General features: G+C 41.6%; 1 protein-coding gene across 1 annotated transcript; it reads right to left on the bottom strand.

Moving 5' to 3' along the window:
- Nucleotides 1–1,022: 1,022 nt before the first annotated feature.
- Nucleotides 1,023–19,476, bottom strand: ppp1r14aa (protein phosphatase 1, regulatory (inhibitor) subunit 14Aa). Its single transcript, XM_034226693.1, has 4 exons — nt 19,252–19,476; nt 5,364–5,444; nt 4,982–5,014; nt 1,023–1,921 (listed from the first exon to the last, which is right to left on the bottom strand). Exons 1-4 carry the CDS (start codon nt 19,450–19,452, stop codon nt 1,784–1,786), a joined length of 453 nt encoding a protein of 150 aa, XP_034082584.1. The 5' UTR covers nt 19,453–19,476; the 3' UTR covers nt 1,023–1,783.
- Nucleotides 19,477–20,890: the final 1,414 nt, after the last annotated feature.

Here is a 20,890-nt window from a genome sequence, read left to right as displayed (position 1 = left end):
GAATATGGTTGACATTCACCTGGATCCATCTTTTTTTATTGCTTATGTTATAATTTGTATCTATTGCATGTCCTTCCTGGGAGAGGGACCCCTCCTCCCCAAAGTAGTAGTAGTAGTAGTAGAGTCAGAACAGAAGGTGTTGTATGCTGGATAAACTTGAACCCACCCTGAGATAAATGTGTAATGGAATATTAAGCTTTTTTAAATGTTTCTTTTGTAATGGAGTATTAGATTTATTGATTATTTATGGTATTGCGGCAGAGATAGGTATCCAGCTGGAATCAAACAGGAATGCTGTGATTGTGGTTGTATGGTGTATCTGATGAGAGGTTAAGTGTGTATGAAGCTGTGATGACTGATACTTGAAGGTCTTTCATGGGCTGATTCGCTGTATGTGGGCAGTATGGGAACACTGAAGAGTTCCTGCGGTCAGCAGAAATATAATACTTAGAATTTGCTTAAAGGTTGATTTGAGTTTCTTTACACAGCTTCTCAATTACACAATTGAATAGATTTGTTCACCTGTAAGTTTAGAGAGTGTTCTAAATAACCTTATCTTTATACATACAGGCCCAGATGTTTCATGTAATAGCCTGCTTTGGTCATTCTGGTGTGGGAAGGGTGGAGTGTGGGCTGTAAAGAATTTGGCATTTATTTCATGTGTTATATTTCTTCCCCTTGTACTCAATTTGTCTGCATGTATTGACTCGTGCTACTTTTACCCTCCTGCTCAAATTGTGCACATGCATTGGACACTAAGTCATGGCCATGCTGCATCATTAGTGTGACTATACTGTGACACATTAAAAAGAGATAACAATAAGAGCTAGTGACCCGTTTCCCACTCTGTTTTAGGATACAAAACAGTATAAATCTATTAAATTGAACCTTAAAAACATTCAGCAAAAATGTAGATAATTATAATAATAATCAGGTAATCAGCGTCCTTTGTAAACTGTTCAGGTAATCCACATTGTCAGTGCTTCCTGACCTGGGGAACACCATTTGTTACATGAAACATGAACCGACGGAGAAACACATTTTTATTTAGAATTCCTGCAATTGAAAGGACTAGTGTCACTTTGCAACTTAAATAGTAGTAACACTATGTCTCAAAAACAGAAGGGATGGATGACAGTAAAGAATGAAAAAGCAACAGTGTGTCAGCAATGCAACAGGATTACTTCCAGTGTCACACATGTACTGTGAACATGACAATAAATACTGTAACATTCATGACATCATAATCTAACTAATGTTAATTGGTCATATGTGTCTAAAGTGTTAAACATGATATTGTTATTCAGTGACTTGATCAGTTAGTGCAGAACTGTTGCATCTAACTTGGGGACAGGAGGATAATATCAATAAGAGCAAGATAAAATAGTGTGTTCCAGACGAGAAAACGTGAGTTACAGCTTATAGTGCTGCATATAAAGGTCGATACTGGGAGTGGAAGAACATATTTGTTTCTATGATGTATTGATATATTAATGAATTTCTATTTCATTTAATATTCTTGACTATTTAGCACATGAGATAAGTCAAACATTTTCATTTCTTTGATGAGTGGTTTAAGAAATAGGAATAGACATTTTGGGACCATAAACTTTGTTGTTGTTATTTATTTTTGCTAGGCTATGTACCAGGAGCACTTGAGATATAATGCCTTAGTTAGTGAGTTGTGTCCGTCTTTGCCTTACATAGTTCAAAAGAACAGCCAGTCTGCAGCAGTGTGTCCGGGTGGAGGGGTCTTCGGAGAGCCTGGTTTGGGGGGGGGGGGTTAGTGGTGGTTGTTGAAGTGGTAGGGCTCGTGGCGGTAGTGGCTGTGGCTGATGATGGGATGCTCGATGCCTTCGCTCTGTAGCTCCTCCTGCTTGTGAACTCCCTCCAGCTTCACCACCAAATCCCTGATGAAGGCCTGAGGGGAACAGCGTCACAGGAAGTAGAGAGGGATTCATGTTCTACAATTAAAGAGTTCCAATGGGTCTTTTAAATGTGTCAATACGACCCCTATATGTTATTTGTTCATAAGTATAATGTCTGCTGTCACTAATGTAAAGTCAAGTATATTCAATATGATTCATGATCCCAGATGATCCAGTATCCATGTTAAAGTGGCCCTGTTGTATTTTGGGGGTTTTCCCTTTCCTGTAGTGTGTTAGAGTATACAGTATAGGTTTCATGTGAATGTTCTGCAAAGGCTAAATTCCCAAAGTTCCCTCCAGAAGGAGTTTCTCTCCCCTCCCTGCCTGAAACGAAACACGTTCCTTTAACATTTAGCAGTAATGGCTAATAATTCCTTCCTTTCTGTATACTTTAACCTATTTGTATCCAGGACAAGGCAGTAGGACAAGATAAATAAGGGCCTGTTTCTCTGCTACATTTAGTACTGCTAAACTAAACACATCTGCTTATTCCCTTCCTCAGCACTAGCTTCAATTAAAACATTGCTGATTGCCACATACACATGGTGATATGGTCTGTGAGCATAATAGCAGAATTGCAGCATAAACAATAGGATGTGTAAGATCTGAGCCTGTCTCAAGAGACATTAAACAGTTTGCTATAGAACCAACATATTATGGTCAGTACATACATTGTGTATTTAAGCTACTCAGAACTTGAAAGATTTATTTTAGAAATTGATAAATAGTGTTGGTGAAAAAAACTAAAACAAACAAACAACAACATACTGTTACCAAGGAGTGACAGGTAAAAGTCAAAAAAATTGTTAAAAAAAATAAATTACTATGTGTTATACATCCAGAAATCTCGAGATATCGTTTCCCGCAGTCCCACAGTGTAACATATGTACATAACACAAAACAAAAAGGGCCTAGATAAACGGGGTATACAATTTAAAATGTTAATAATATATTTTAAATGTTCAAAGTACAGTTTCAGTGCAGTGGAGATGGGCAGAAAAGTGACTGGTGCTGGATGAGGGAAGGTTGTGTGTGTGTGTGTGTGTGTGTGTGTGTGTGTGTGTGTGTGTGTGTGTGTGTGTGTGTGTGTGTGTGTGTGTGTGTGTGTGTGTGTGTGTGTGTGTGTGTGTGTGGTGTGTGTGTGTGTGTGTGTGTGTGTGTGTGTGTGTGTGTGTGTGTGTGTGGGGGGGGGGGGGGGACCATTTGGGGCAGGGGGGAAAGGTGGGAGGCAGGCAGGGTGGAGAGTTCAGGGGAGAAACTTGACTACCAGTGGACAATTGCAACATTAAGGAAACCACCATTACAGTAAAGACATTTGAAAGGATAAGTATTCCTGCCTCAATGTCAAATATATATATAAAAAACAGCAATTAGTATCATTAATAGTGTCAATCAATTTAGTTTGTCCTTTTCCATCCCTTTTTGTTGAATATATTATGGGAGAATTACTATTATTGTGCTACTACTGCCTTATTAGGCCCATATTAAGACCAAAACTAATGTACAACAACTTCCTTACTTGCAATAAATCAGCACTAATTTGAGGGTTATTGAGGAAAAACTCTCAACTAATGGCATATTACTTGTAGAATATGGTCATGTAGAACAAGGCATTAATAAGTGTTTTATAATGACTAATAAAGAGCCAATATACTGCTAATATGCATGTTAATTAACAAGTAGTTCATGGTTAATTTGTGTACCTTAATATAAAGTGTTACCGTGTTTTTTTCTGGCATGTCACAGATCACATTCTGGTAACTTATTTTTAGTGATTTATTTTGTCAGTTTTGAGAAATGATCATCACATTTACGTCACAACACAGAACACAGATGGAACTGTTTCTCAGCCTTCAGTTACAGTCCTGGGACCTCGCTGCTCTCCAAGGGCTTTTTCTATCTATGGACATTAAAACATCTCAAATATTCAACAAAAAGGGATGGAAAAGGACAAAAAACTAAATTGATTGACACTATTAATGATACTAATTGCTGTTTTTTTATATATATATTTGACATTGATGCATGAATACTTATCCAAAAACACTTATTTGAGCATAAACTTTGGGTGACCTCTTCTACAGCTTACTTTGTAAAATACTGAGTATGAGCGTCTTTAGCCTGATAGGAATCACAGTGACATGCTGTGTTATGGCAACAACACAGGTACAACTGGGAAAGTTATCTTGATACTGACTGTAAACATTTGTTAGACTGTAGATTCATTTGTTATAGTTTTATAGATATTAATCAGCAGTCAAATAAAAATAAATATTTGTCCTCTTTTCATACTACTTATCAAGAGATTCCCTTTAAAACCTTTTCAAAGAAAGTGTTGAGAGGCAAATTCTGCCATTCATCTGATGTTGAAATAAGGTTACAACATTTACATAATTCTAATGTTACACACATTTCTGTAACAAATGATTTTTCTTCATCCACTGCATGGGAACACAGAACCTGTTTTATAAGATTTACTTTGAAAGATGCCCACTTAATTTGAAAAACTCAGACTGTTGAAGTCACATATTGACTTCAGATACACTTTGGGATAAATCTTTACACTGAGCAAGGACTTTGAGTTTCGCAATCATTACCATCTGAGGCATATAAGAAGGAGATCTTTATATGTCCAGTTTAAACAGGAATGATTTTAGTGTACACACATACATGTTATTTTAAGACTTGAAAAAATTATGGACTTCTCTTAACAATGCTCCCCAGCAGAGTGTGAGTTAGAAAGCAGCAGCTACACTAACCCTCGTTGCTCTTTTGCCAGCGTTTGCATCTCAGACCAGGCCACAGCGAGGCCAACGCCTGAGTCCAGAAAGACTCATTGTTTCAGTTTTAAATGAACAGAAAAAGGCAAGAGAGCACAGAAAGCCATTGTTAAAGCATGTGGAGAAACTATGGGATGAGGTGTCAGAAGCTGCAGCTTCCCTTTAGGTCCATGTGACCAGTGTGTGTATTTGTACACAGACACTTAAACTGCACATTTGCATATAAGGTATGCATAATAATTACAAATCTAAAAACATCCAAGTTAAACATACCTCTGTGTTGTTGTTGCACGTTCGAAGGAGCTTCTGTCAAAGAAAGAGGGATAATGTTTTAACAAACCAGACACAAAGTAATTTTAAGACCTAACAATATCAATCACTGTTACAGTATCAACTATAACATATGTATATGAGTGAATTGTTGAACAGAATAGTCCAAGTAATTAAGATTAAAAAGAAATAAATAAAATCATAAAATAGCAATGATGTGTAAGGGTTATTGTGAATATGTGTGTGTTAATGTTGGTTCTCTTCACAAAATATCTTCATCTTGGTGCAGAAAGACTTCAATCATGAGCATGAGGTGAATTTAAACCATTATTTAACACTGCACTATTAAATATTCTTAAAGTTTCTCACACGCAGGTCATGTTACCTGTAACTTGTTGACTCGCTCATCATCGTTAGGCAGGCCAATCAGGTCGTCAATGTTCACCTCCTCTGGCATGTCACCTTCCTGATAAAACAAAACCGTACAGACTCTTAATTATCATAAACATTATAATAAAGTATCATACTGAACCATATAAATAAACTTTGATGATGATGATGATGATGAAAAAGGTTCGCTCTCTTTTTGTCTTGATCTATCTATATAAAAACCTCTCTAAAAATTAGCTGATCAGATTTTGGCCACTTTGTGATGTCACAAGGTTTTTATGGGTTGTGCAACCATTAGCCAATAACCAACCTTATTACCTAAATCTCCTCCTAGAGCACCTTTGTGTTTTTTCAAACTAATCACTTTTCAGAGGGGCGTGGCCAGCAGCAGTTCATTAGCATTAAAGCTAAATACACAGAATCGGCACTTTTGAAACATTGCTGAAACAGAGGGGTTTATGGCATGCTAGATGCTACAATGCATGATCTGTTTGGTATTTCAGCCAAACTCTTCAGAGACTTGTTTTGTAAATAATTAAGACCTATAATATATTGTTGAAAAAGAGTATAATAAGCAACCTTTAAGCATCATTAATTTTGATACACTGTTAAAGTGAAAAGCCTGAAGGTGTGTTGCCATGCTCGTGGCTCTGTAAGGCTAAGCTGTCAACATGCTAACAATGCTAGCCTGCTGATGTTAAGCAGGCGCCTTGGGGGACTTCTTGGAGGAATTAGATAATCTCCTCTCACACATCCCTGAAACTGGTCCTCCCGCTGTACTTCTTGGAGACTTCAACCTCCAGACAGGGAAGATAGACGAACTAACATCTCTGTTAACCGCCTTTGCTTTCTCACTGTCTCCGTCCCCACCGACTCATAAAGCTGGCAATGTCCTTGATCTCATATTCTCAAGGAACTGCGCTACTTCTAACCTCTCTGTAAACCCGCTCCACACATCCGATCACTTCTTCATTTCATTCTTTCCAAACATAACAAACTAATCTCTTCTCATCCTGCACTTGTCCGCCGTAACCTTCGTTCCCTCTCCCCCTCTACCTTTGCCTCATCGGTGCTCTCAGCCCTCCCTTCCTCTGACTCGTTCCAACTCCTGCCTCCAAACTCTGCTGCAGAAACTCTCCTCTCTACTCTCTCATCCTCTCTGGACTCTCTCTCTCCTCTCACATCTCGGCAGGCTCGTCAGTCCCCTCCTGCTCCCTGGCTAAATGATGCACTGCGTGCTAATAGAACCGTCCTTAGGGCAGCAGAGCGGAAACGGTGGAAATCCAAACACCGTGACGACCCTCCTAACCTATCAGGCTCTCCTCTCCTCTTTCTCTGCTTCGATCTCTCAGGCAAAAAGCACTTTCTTTCAAGATAAGATCCAATCTTCCTATTCCAATCCCAAAAAACTATTTTCCATCTTCTCCACCCTCTTGGACCCTCCCAAAGCCCCTCCCCCTCCTCACTTCTGTCAAGCGACTTTGTTATCCACTTTGAAAAAAAGGTTGATGATATTCGCTCTTCTTTTTCTGACTCACCTTTACTCACCGCTGGGTCACCAGACCCTCCTTCCACCAACACACTAACCTAATTTTCCCCTCTCTCTCCAAGTGAGGTTCTTACCCTCATTACCTCTGCCCGCCCTACCACCTGTCCTCTGGACCCTATCCCTTCAAACCTCCTTCAGACTATCGCTCCTGATATTCGACCGTTTCTCTCCCATTTCATCAACACTTCTCTAACTTCTGGTCACTTTCCAAACACTCTCAAGGAGGCAAGAGTAAACCCTCTCCTAAAGAAACCCACTCTCAACCCGTCTGATGTTATAAACTACAGGCCTGTCTCTCTACTCCCGTTCCTGTCTTAAACACTTGAACGTGCTGTCTTTAAACAACTCTCCTGTTATCTCCATCAGAACAACCTTCTGGATCCGCACCAGTCTGGTTTCAAGGCAGGTCACTCCACAGAAACTGCTCTCATTGCTGTCACTGAGGAACTGCACACTTCCAAAGCAGCATCCCTCTCCTCTGTCATCATCCTGTTGGACCTGTCTGCTGCATTCGACACAGTGAACCATCAGATCCTCCTTCACACTCTCCAAAAACTTGGAGTTTCAGGCTCTGCACTTTCCCTCCTCACCTCATACCTCAAAGACCGTACCTACAGGGTAACTTGGAGAGGGTCTGAGTCCGACCCTTGTCAATTAACTACAGGGGTCCCTCAGGGCTCTGTTCTTGGTCCCCTCCTCTTCTCCCTGTACACAAACTCGCTCGGATCAGTCATTAGCCCGCATGGTTTTTCATACCACTGCTACGCTGACGACACCCAATTATTTCTGTCCTTTCCCCGCTCAGAGACCCAGGTCGTCGCACGCATCTCTGCTTGTCTAGCTGACATCTCTCAGTGGATGTCTGCTCATCACCTCAAGCTCAACCTTGACAAGACTGAGCTGCTTTTCCTTCCGGGAAAAGATTGTCCCACTCTTGACCTGACTATCAACATCGGCACCTCTGTTGTTTCCCCGACTCAGACTGCAAGGAATCTGGGTGTGATCCTAGATAACAACCTGTCCTTCACTGCAAACATCGCTGCTACAACCCGTTGCTGCAGATACACGCTTTCCAACATCAGGAAGATACGTCCCCAGCTGACACAGAAAGCGACGCAGGTTCTGGTCCAGGCTCTCGTCATCTCACGCCTAGACTACTGCAACTCCCTCCTGGCTGGTCTACCTGCATGTGCCATCCGACCTCTGCAGCTCACCCAGAATGCAGCGGCTCGTTTGGTCTTCAACCTTCCTACATTTTCCCACACCACGCCGCTCCTCCACTGCCTTCACTGGCTTCCGGTAACTGCTAGAATCCACTTCAAGACACTGGTACTTGCTTACCATGCTGCGAATGGATCTGGCCCTTCGTACATCCAGGACATGGTTAAACTGTACACCCCAGCGCGTGCACTACGCTCTGCATCAGCCAAACGACTCGCTGCACCCTCGCTGTGAGGGGGACCCAAGTTCCCATCAGCAAAAACACGTGGGTTTGCTATCCTGGCTCCAAAATGGTGGAATGAGCTCCCCATTGACATCAGGACAGCAGAAAGCTTACACACCTTCCGGCGCAGACTGAAAACTCATCTCTTTCGACTCCACCTCGAGCGATAGATTTATTAACAAAGCACTTATATACTGATAAATGACTGGCTTATCTATAGCCAGTTGAGTAGCACTTGAAATGTTTGGCTCTATGAAACCTGATGTACTTATATGATTCTGTTTTCTTCAAGGTTGTGTCTTCCTGGTCGAATGTACTTATTGTAAGTCGCTTTGGATAAAAGCGTCAGCTAAATGCAATGTAAGGTAATGTAATGTAATTATGATCTAACGGTCTAGGACCTAGGTCTTTGTGCGGACACACAGCTAGTGTTAGGATTAGGAAAATATCTCAGTATCTGTAGATAAGTGCGTCTGTGAGACTGCAGATAGTTTAGCATGTTAGCATGCTAACGTTTGCTAGATAGCATTTAACACAAAGTACAGCTGAGGCTGATAGGATTGCCATCAGGTATCAGGTCATAAGTAGGTCTGGGGATCACAGTTACAATTGCCACAGTGCAGAGACGTGCACACATAGACTCTAGGTAGTGCTTGAGCACCTGCCCGTTTTGCCCTCAGGACAGCAATGTGCCCTTTTGAAAGTTCGTTTTTTACAGTTTATTGTATGTGGCTCATGGTAACATCGATCAATTCTGGATTAAAAGCTTCTAATATATACAACAATGCCCCAAATGCGCGATGTAATTTTGTCAGACATCCCCACACGTGCCCCGCGGCACTCCCGTACGTGCCCTGGCTGCAGCCCCTCCCTTCCCTGCTCTCAACGTGAACGCTTATCGCGCAGAGCAGACAGTCAGTCACTCAGTCAGACAGGCCACGGCGGGTGTGTGGTGCAGCAGCACGCAGCAACACGAAGTGCCCTAGTGACGACCAAGTAAGTAACCACCAGGTAACAAATACAACGAGTGTATTGTTTAGTCCCCTAAATCAGATGCCAAACTAAACTATAACTTTACTTATTTTCTTGCATCCATCCATTTAGTCTCGTTGTGCACTTTTGAAAATAGCAGATCTACACGCTCACAATGCGTCATTATGCTAGGGCTGAAGTGATTAAATGTATGTTTTGTAATAATCTTAATCAAAATCCACATAGTAACTAGTAACTAAAGTTTTCAAATAATTGTAGTGGAGTAAAAGTAGAATATTTGCATCTGAGATGTAGTGGAGTAGAAGTAAATGTATTGAAAATGGGAAATACTCAAGTAAAGTAAAAATGCCTCATAAAGTACAATATAAGTAGTAGTAACCTTATAGGTTTACATTAATGCTGCTGTTAAATGTTTCTAGGAGATTAACCCTTAATTATCATGCACAGCAGAGCAGTACATTGATTTAGCTCATTTACATTTACCACTTGTAGAATAATGCCAAGAAGAGTCAGGATAAGAAAAGAAAAGAGAGCTACAGCAGGCAGCCCGGGGAAGCAGCTCTCTGCTCTCCTGGGTAAAGCAGCCTGAGCCTACCAGCAAGGAAGTTGAGGATGCAGATGTGCCTGATGAACCCTTACCCATCATCAATGATGAAGATGAAGAAGAAAGGTCAGAGTCAATACCAGAGTCATGTTAAGGGACACACTGTCTGTCTAGAGCCCTTTCATGCTCAGATTTGAACTGTGATAATAATAGTAGTAATAATAATAATAAATAATAATATAATTGTATTGAGAGGCCCACAATTTATTTTAACCACACTAAGTGATACTAAATCAGACATGAAGCTACTTACCAAATGACAAAAAAACAACAACTATGTGGTAGGGTGTTGAATTTTGGCCATGACAGTTAAAGTCTGGTGAGTCTTAATGTTATCATGCATTGCATTGCCTTACCCAAATAATTGAAATAAACATCATATTCTATATTGTTTGTATTCTAGGCTGCTACAGCAGGCTCAGGGAAGCAGCCCCCTGCTGTCCTGCAATAGTCCATCTAAGATGAGGGAGACAAATCCATAGAAAATATCTCTGAGTCAGACACAGATGAAGCAGAAATGTCAGAGTCCAGAGCAGCACCATGTTCAGAAACAGTGCTCTCTGATGATGACCAAAATGAGGGAGAGATGGAAGGAATAACCAAAAACCGAAAAGAAACTAACAAAATCCGCCATTATCCGGCAAATTTCCGCGCACAATTTCGCGCGCGGGGCGAACGCCAGACCGCCACGACGACTCAGAAGGTGCCCTTTTTTTTCTCTTCCCTGCCCCTATAAATGTCTGTGCACGCCACTGCCACAGTGGGGATCACAGTCACAATTGCTAAAATCATGAATGTCTGTACCAAATGTCACAGAAATAATTGTTGAGATACTTTAATAAAAATAGAAAAAAATGTAACCCTCTATGGCAGGGGTGGGGAACCTCCGGCCCCCGGGCCATATATGGCCCGCGAGACCATTTGATACAGCCTTGGAGGTAATTTATAAACACACGCAAAAAATAAATAAAAATCTAGACCGCAAAATAATTAAAAAAGCGAGTGCCTGTTTTTCCTGGCCACGGTCAGGGTCCTTGAACACAACACAAGCCTAACGTGTCATCACGTGGTATATATCTCGTCTGACAGGGGTGCAGTTCTGAGCACCAGAACGCCGCTCCGGTACTTCAGAAATGTCAGTACCCATAAGGAGCCGTACACACAGTGGCGACAGGCACAGCCCCACCCAGTCAGCAGAAAGTATTAAAAATAATGATTACAACAAAATAAATAAAAATATATATAAAATATATTTTAAGATCACGTTTAATCATCTGATTCGTCTGTATATTGCTGTTTTAGTCTGTGTTATTCTAATTAGTGTCTACAGTGTGTGCCTATTGAGACGTTTTGAGCCATGTGGGACAAAACCCGATCATGCCCCTCCCTCTCACTGTCTAAGGTGACTGTAAAAACTACACTGCGCATGCTCAGAGTATTTTTCAATTTAATGTGTGTGGCAAAAAAATAATGACCATCGGGGCACTGAGCTGCCATCCCCACCATACGTCATCTCACATAATTCAGAGCTGATTGGCTGTAAGTACGTGTGCTGCGAAAAGTGGAGTGTGTGAAGAGGAGATGAGAGAGTTGCAGTGACGCATCCTAAAACCCGGAAGTAAGCTGCGAATTGTTTCCCTCGACAAAAAAGCAAAGAGATTGTCACTAGCCGATCTGTCCCCCTGCCCGATCTGTACTGCGCATGTGCGAGATGGTCCGCCATATTGGACAACTCCGGACGGCAACCCACGTAGGACACTTGATGCAGTGGCTTTTAGCAAAGCTCAAAAATAAAACTCGAGAGAGATGAGTTATTTAAAAGTTTCACAAATATATTTCTCATCCACACACAAATAGTTACATCAAAAACACATTTGAGTGTTGTTACATTTATATAAAAAACGCTTTCTGTGTGTGAATCTCTCTGCATTTGTGTGTGGATCTCTCTGCATTTGTATGTGAATCTCTCTGCATTTGTGTGTGGATTTTTGAGACTCCCCTGACGCAGCTAGATTCACACACACACTTTGTTCCACAATGTTTATCATCATAAAATTAATATCTATGTTATACTATACTTGCACTGCTTACCGTTTTCATACTTTATATATCTTAGCATATTCATACACACTGTTCATACTGCTCACAGGCTGCTGTGTATATGCATACCCCTCACTGTTTATTCATCATTCAATTCATTCTATATTTTATTCTGTCTATTGTGTACATTACTTTTCACTTTACTGCTTGTTGCACCTGGGTAGAAGCTAAACTGCATTTCGTTGTCTCAGTACCTGTAATATGTGCAATAACAATAAAGTTGAATCTAATCTTGAGCAGGAACAAATGTATTTACTTAGTACATATCTGACATTAACGATTAAACACATTTGTGCATTCTTTATAAATGCAAACCGAGTCAAGCCGACTCCGGAGGTGGCGGTATGCACCTTAAAGTTGTTTGCAATCCGCCAAAAAACCGAGAGAAGAAGAAGAAGGCGAAGAAGAAGGCGAAGAAGAAGGCGAAGAAGAAGGCGAAGAAGAAGGCGAAGAAGAAGGCGAAGAAGAAGGCGAAGAAGAAGGCGAAGCCGACTCGGAGCTGTCCGACTTCAGGCGAGCTTTTTGAGACCTCCCCCGGCTGCGATCGGCTACTCTCGTCTACTTTCGTGGCGAGCCGCAACGCGTCTCAAACAAGCCTACTGACTCCTACAGTCAGCCACTTTGACACACTTCACACATGACACGGAAATGTTTAAGACACCTTAACTAAAGGAAGGTTTCATTTTGCACCTTACTCCTGTTGTCCATCTCTTTTATGTTATGGCTTGACTCTGAGGAATCTAGCCATATTTATACAGTATATGAGCATAGTAGATGTATCATTTATCTGTAGGCTTCAAGGGTGGCCCGCATGTGTGGGCGGCGGCCCGGTGTGTGGGCCCGGCCGGTGCGTCTGAACCATAGACTGTATATATAAATGGACGTAGTGTCCGTGACGTCACCCATAGGATTCTGCAGAGTTGCCGTGAAGCCCTTAGTAGGCGGAGTCGGCCACTAACGGCTCGACTGTGACGTCAGAGTCTAATCCCGCCTGCTCCAAATAAGGGCAAAGAGGCGGAGCCGAGGCGGGACCTGCTGCCTCCGGAAGTAAACAGAGCTAGCTCAGGCTAAGAAGCTAAGCTAACATGAAATACATGCATACCAAGTTACTGCTAACAGTGTAGTTCCCCTATATAAACGTTACATTCATAATCAAATGAGACAATCTGCAAGAGAATTAGCTATATTTTGTTATTCTTAATGCTTGTCATTCACACGTTGAGAAAAGACGGACTCCACCGCCCGGACCTAACGGAGCCGCAGTGGGCTAGCTCCGGGACGCCGGCTGGAGCTAGCCCCCTGCGGCTCCGTTAGCTCCGGCGGCCACCAATTGGGTCCCCTATTAACATTTGCTCCCGTTTAGCATTATGGGCGTCATAGCCATAGACTATAAAAGTCTTACCCAAGGCTGAATCATAAACTAAAATGTATATGTATGCATAAAGGGTTACGTCCTTAGCTGGCTAATAAGTAACAAGCTAAGCTACCAAGCACACAAACACCTGCGAACGGGGTTAACATGTACAATATTATCATTTTAGACTTCTTGGAAGTTCTGTTAGTACATTCAAGCGTACAGCACGACATTTTAATTGTCTGGTATTTGTAACAATATTCCCTAAAAGGCACAATCACCACGAACACGGCTAAAGCTAAAGGGTCAAGTACAGTACTATGACTAACTAACGTTGTAGCCTGCCCTCTATGGTTGTAGCCTAGCAGAGTGGACAAGTTGCTGTTAGCTGACAGTGAGGCATGTACGTGTCCATCAACGTGACCACGCCCTAATGTATGCACAAACTTTAAGACCTAATATAAATAAAAGGGTCGTGTTAGAAAACAATTCACCCACAGATTCATAATCATGAAGGTGGAATCTAACTATATCGATAATAAAAATGTATGGAGCCAGGGGTAGAAACATGTTTTTTTCTGCTGTAAAGTTGGCCATTTTAACATGGGGTCTATGGAAATTGCTCCTTTCTGCAGCCATCGCCTATCGGCCAATATATGAACTGCAGTGTGTGGCACTTCCGTATTGGCTTCCCGGCTGTTCCCCAGAGTTTGCCGCTTGGTCTGAACGTCCCGGGCTGAATTTGTGTCCCAGTCCGCCCCTGCTGCATCCACTAAACTCCTGGTCCTCACTTTCAAAGCCTTCCACCATCTGACCAACCTCAGCCGGTTTGCTTTCCATCCCCAAGGCCAAACTCCGGAGCTTCGGGGATACAGCCTTCTCTGTGGCAGCCCCGAAGCTCTGGAACTCCCGCCCCCAAGACCTCCGTGAGTCTGAGTCCCTCACCCTGTTCCAGTCCCGCCTCAAAACCCACCTCTTCAACTCTGTATCCATAAGCCCCCCCCCCCCCCCCTCTCAGCCAACTTCCTCCTGACTGCTTTTCTGTTTTGTTTTGTTTCTTTGTTTCTTTTTGGCTTTGTTTTTGTTTTTGTTTTGTTTGTCTACCCTCCCTCCCAAATGTAAAGCGTCTTTGGGTTCAAGAAAAGCGCTATAGAAATCAAATGTATTATTATTATTATTATATGACAGTAAAACAAAGTTATTATTAATAAACAAGAATACAGTTTAAAAGGGGAGTGATTAGTAAAATATTCATAAAGAAGAAGAAATCTGTTTACAGTTCTGTTTCATATGGGTGTTGAGAGATGTATCCATAGATCTCTTCATTTTGCTCTCAAAGTGCACCAGATTGATGCTCTTAACTTCAATATTTAAAAAATAATCTTCCCGGGGGAGCATGCCCCCGTACCCCCCTAGAGGAGGTTAGGTCCCCCCCACTTAAATAATGTCCACATGGACAGGAAACTAAATACATTTGCACACATCTTGTGTCCATATCTTTCTGTTTTGGTGGTCATGCCACAACCGTGCACGTGCATGCATATGCGAGTCATGGTAAGATATCTGGATTAAGAGTTTAAGGTTTGCACATTATGAAAGAAAGGCCAAATGAATGGGCTGTGATTTTAGTTTTTTTAAGCAGAGGTCAATAATTTGTACGGCCCTCGGAGGATGTTGTAAAAATGTAAATGGCCCTTGAGAGGAAAAAGGTTCCCCACCCCTGCTCTATGGCATGACTTTTTATTTTGAAATAAAAAATGTCACCATGTGTTTTAGGAGCTTAGGGGTCCCTGATATCATATCAATTTTAAAATGTGGTCCGTGTCCTGTAAATATCAGTAGATGTAAAAACATTGACTAGGTTTATCATTTTACAGCTGAGCACATTTGCACACTTGCATGATATTGCCTGGAAAAAAGTGGTCTAAGTGCACAGTGTTGCCCTGAGGCAACGAACAAAAAAACATAGTTTTAGCAAATTTATAAATACATAATAAGCCTTTAAACAATCAAATATACTTCTTTACGTATTCATGCACATGCATATATTTTTTATTTTAAGTTGTGTACATTTCTAATATGTTAAAAAGTGAAATGTATCTTACCAAGTGGTGGCCCTGAGTCCCCTGCAGCTTTGCTTGCAGAAAGGACTGCTCCACCCCCAGACAAAATGCCACACCCATATCATTCCCTCATTGTATTGGAAACCAGCATGTCAGGTGACATTGTGTATATTTTTAAAAAATTAAATATTTAGAGGGCCAGTGTGAGGTCGAAAGAAGTGGTTTGTTGCCTGAGGGCAACAGTATGCCATAGGGTTACGCTGATGGTGGCGCAAGAGGAAAGGTCAGAGGACAATTGACTTTCTGAGAACCACTGATATCTAAAAAAACAATCCTTTTCAATCCATTAATAGCCTAAATGTTGAAATACAGTTGCAAGAAAAAGTATGTGAACCCTTTGGAATTACCTGGATTTCTGCATAAGTTAGTCATAAAATGTGTTCTGATCTTCATCTAAGTCACAACAATAGACAAACACAGTCTGCTTTAAACTAATACCACACAAACAATGATATGTTTTCATGTTTTTATTGAACACACCATGTAAACATTCACAGTGCAGGGTGGAAAAAGTATGTGAACCCCTAGGCTAAAGACTTCTTCAAGAGCTACTTGGAGTCAGGAGTCAGCCAACCTGGAGTCCAATCAATGAGACGAGATTGGAGGTGTTGGTTAAAGCTGCCCTGCCCTATAAAAAATACACACCAGTTTTGAATTAGCTATTCTTAAGAAGCATTGCCAGATGTGAACCATGCCTCGCACAAAAGAGCTCTCAGAAGACCTACGATTAAGAATGGTTGACTTGCATAAAGCTGGAAAGGGTTACAAAAGTATCTCTAAAAGCCTTGATGTTCATCAGTCCATGGTAAGACAAGTTGTCTATAAATGGAGAAAGTTCAGCACTGTTGCTACTCTCCCTAGGAGTGGCCGTCCTGTAAAGATGACTGCAAGAGCACAGCGCAGAATGCTCAATGAGGTGAAGAAGAATCCTAGAGTGTCAGCTAGAGACTTAAAGAAATCTCTGGCACATGCTAACATCTCTGTTGACGAATCTACGATACATAAAACACTGAACAAGAATGGAGTTCATGGGAGGACACCACGGAGGAAGCCACTGCTGTCCAGAAAAAAACATTGCTGCACGTTTGAAGTTTGCAAAAGAGCACCTGGATGTTCCACAGCACTACTGGCAACATATTCTGTGGACTTTTTCTTGCAACTGTATGTATTTAAGATGAACTCTGACCAACTGGTGTTGCAAGAGGGAAAGTCAATGGGTCAAAGGGAATGTTCATTTATCATCCGTACAGACATTGAATAACTGTAGCAAATGTCAGGGCAATCCATTCATTCGTTGACAAGCTATTTCCCTCTGCACTGCAGAATGAACCTCATGGTGGCCTAAGAACAAACTGACTGACCTGCAGCCATAGAAATACCACGGCTACAAATATTGGTGCAACTGTAAATATACGCAGGAGCCATGATCCATTTACACAAACAGTTCATTCCAGGGAACCCTCAGGTACTGGTGGAGATAATAGCAGAAGGAAATATTTAGCATCCTGTAACCATGTGTCGAGCAACTGAAGACTTTAGAGTCCGCCTGCACACATTGCATATCCATCACTTGCATGTTTAGGCTCTGAGGGCTGAATGGTGACAATGTTCACTTAGCAATGAGAGAGTGGCTTGTTCTGTTTGAACAAACAGTTGTTGTTCCAGTTTAGCTGGGCGAAAGGGACAGTGGAATCTGCCCAGGCTACCACTGAACTGTGTAATCCCATTGACACAGACAGGACTTCTGCTCTCCAGCCCCACAGATCACATTCAGGTCACATCGTCCACATCCAGGTCCATCTCACTGGAAAAACACACCTCTGTTAGTGTGTTCAACAAAATAAATCCTGTCTAGAGTAGTTAGAGAATACAAAACAGATATGAACCATTACAATGAAAATAAGAGTTTCCAAAGTGACCATTTTCTCCTAATACTGCATCAAATCTATGTTTTGATGTGAGGTTCATGTGAATATGCCATTGATTTTGGGGAAAATATTTTATTGAAGGCTTCATTCTCTGTGTTTAAATTACACTGTTACTCTGTACATCTATTCATTCCAAAAAAACACATATTTATATATTATTGAAATGTTTATTCTACTGTATAATATGTAAAATTAACTCATATTAAATGTATGTCGTCTTATTCCTGCAATGTAATGTCTATTGCACTATTGTGTGTATTTTTCTTTTTATGTTAAGTATATAGGGAGGCGTGTGGCGCAGATAGAGCCTTGGTGTTGGGATCAGGTGGTCACAGGTTCGAACCCCACTGCAGTCAGCATGTCGTTGTGTCCCTGAGTCACTTCACCCCAAATTGCTCCTGTGGGGATTGCCCACAGTATTGAGTATGGAAGTCGCTTTGGATAAAAGCGTCTAACAAGTGACATGTAATGTAATATAGTAAGTTGCATTGTTGGAGGAGCTTGGAACTTAAGATTGTCCTTGCTAACGAAATAGCTTTATGCATAAGACAATTAAAGCCTGTGAATTCCTTGAATCCATTGAGCCCTGTTTGCTCCTTTTGCTTCAAAGAACTGTCTTATTATTGAGATGATCTGCCGATATGTTCTATAATTTAACATACTTGGCTAAACAGCACAAACACACACTTCATGTCCAAAAATGTCCTCTTGAGAGACCCTTAACCCCTGTCAGTCGCCTCAGAGTCCAGATGTGAGGTGTCCTCCTGGGATTTGAACAACAGCTCCTTCTCTGCTCCGTATCCTTTTTCACATAAATTATGTTCTCTCTCAGTTCCACAGTGACCATGTAAGGCAAGCCCAGAGACATATACAGATCTCTGGGAAGGGGACAGCTGTGGAGCACAGGATGCTTGGCCTTGTAAGGAGAACCAGGGTGGGCCACCTCTCCTCCTAATGATCATCCCCTCAGCCCCCCCCCCACAGGAGGCCTGCAGCTCAGGACTTTGTAATCTCAATATACCAAATTATTGAAATATAATAACTTTATATTGAAAGCGTCCTGCTTCATTTCCCATACTTCAACTATGGAGTCACACCTTCACAATTGTACATAATCTTTAATGACATGTTGTTTGATTAGGATACTGTCTTATTATTAGCGGTGGAAAGTAACTAAGTTCATTTGCTTAAGAACTGTACTTAAGTACAATTTGAGTAACTTGTACTTCACTTAAGTATTTCCATTTAATGCTACTTCATACTTTACTACATCTCATATAAATATTGTACTTTTACTCCAACAGATGTACTGTCTGACAGCTTTAGTTACTTTTCAGATGTTGCATTACAAACCAGTGGAATATCAGTTTAAGGTAAAAAGGACAAATAACCAATTGCATGACAAGAAAGTACAAAAAACAACAATAATTTATGTATCTGTGTATTTATGTTGTTTGTCCACAAAAGTAAATTGCTTATTAATGCAACACTATTAACATTCTAATAATGCCATGCATAATAAAATATCACATATGGAGGCACATTTTCTGCAGAATAAGTACTTTTACTTTTAATAGTTTAATTACATGTTGCTGATATTACTCCTATAGCCTGCTTTTACTTATGTGATATTTTAAATGCAGGACTTTTACTTTTACTGGGGTATCTTGACGCTGATGTATTTGTACTTTTACTTAAGTAAAGTAGGCCTATCTTAACATTTGTCCCACCACTGCTTTTTGTACAATACAGACTTGTTTTAGTATTTAAGGTCGCTCCTCCACCCACCTGCCCCGCGTACAGCCGCTCCAGGCTCTCGTCGATCCACTTCTCCACGTCCAGCCGCCTCTGCAGCTCCTTCCGGTTGTACTTCACGGTAACCCGGGCATGTCTCTTCGGGATGTTACCACCGTGTTCCTGAAACTCCAAATCTGATGAATGAACCTCGTCCGTTTCCTCGAGAGCCGCTCCGGTGCGCTCGGCTGCCATGTCTGCTGTGCGCTGGTGTGACTGGTTCCCTTCCTCTGGAGGAGTGGGGGGACGGGGGGACGGACATTCTGTTCCGGGATGTTTACGCACGGGGTATACAAATAACCATCTGAACCAGTGCATGACTTAAATGGCATTTCGAATTAAACTACAAGGTAACATAGTGTATTTACTCCAGCACTGCAAAGTGGAATCATTATGGCTGACTCACAACTAATAGCATCCGACCTCTGCAACATGGATAGCTATGTATACCTTTTTATTTGTACATTGGTTCACAGCGTCAATACAAATCAATAAGATGATTGATTATACCGTTTTTGAATTCCTTTATCATATAAAAAGTTCCTACAGCACTGCTCGGTTCTCCTGAGTGTTCACTTTCCTTATGGGCACTGGCATGATATATTTTATATTCTAAGTGGTTTTTGAGGGTGTACGTTTTCAGTGGATAATATATTAAAGGGCCCTCTTGTGCAAATGTTCATATTTGTATTTAGTGTCTCTACTGGGACATGTCTCCATGCTTTAATGTTCAAATAGCTCTTTATTTGTCTCATACTGTGCTGCAGCACCTCTTTTCACCCTCTGTCTGAAACCAGAGCCCGGTCTGCTCTGATTGGTTAGCTGGCTCTGCTGTGATTGGTCAACCACTTACAGATGTTTCACAATTTTGCTTATCACGTACGATGTGTTGAGGTGCTAGGCAGAAGAAGCGCAAGTGTATATAGTGATGTCACTGGGGGTGTGTGAGAGGAGCTCCCTCTGGAAGGAACTTTGGTAGTTTAGCCTTTGCAGACCATTGACATGCACAAACACCTAAATTGTAAGGGAAACTTCTGTGTAGCAATGCAGTGGGAGTCACCGACTCAGGATGGAGACACGGTAGGAGCAGTAGCTTTGATGTCAAAACACTGATGATTTATTGGAGTTTCGGCCGGAGCACTCACATCACAAGTCACAGCAGTCCCGGTGAGACTGCACGGGTGGGTTGCCACGTCAATTCTAAAGAACTCTACCTCAGACCCCTGTATTTAACTAGTTCTGAGAGCATCATCAAACTGCTGCATAACAAGATAAAATCATAACACCTCTATCAGCTGACGTCAACAGGCAGGAACATAGAATCATAACACCTCTATCAGCTGACGCCAACAGGCAGGAACATAGAATCATAACACCTCTATCAGATGACGCCAACAGGCAGGAACAGGGAGACAGAACACTGAGAGCACAGCAGCCAAGGTTACGAGGTGCGTGTGCTCAGTCAGGACAGTTTGAACTGATAAACTGGGTCAAAGTTATGGGCCTTGGAAAATATTTCCACAACCTACATAACAAACCACAGGAAAGGGAAACCCCAAAAAGCATAATAGGGCCCTTTAAGTCTTCTTGGTGACACCTGATTATACACAATGTTATCGGAAATCTCATCTTA

Source organism: Gymnodraco acuticeps, unplaced genomic scaffold (assembly GCF_902827175.1).
Source record: "Gymnodraco acuticeps unplaced genomic scaffold, fGymAcu1.1, whole genome shotgun sequence".
In the NCBI taxonomy this organism is placed as follows: domain Eukaryota; kingdom Metazoa; phylum Chordata; class Actinopteri; order Perciformes; family Bathydraconidae; genus Gymnodraco; species Gymnodraco acuticeps.
The sequence above is the reverse complement of the archived record's forward strand: the minus strand, read 5'-3'. Positions and strand labels throughout refer to the sequence as shown.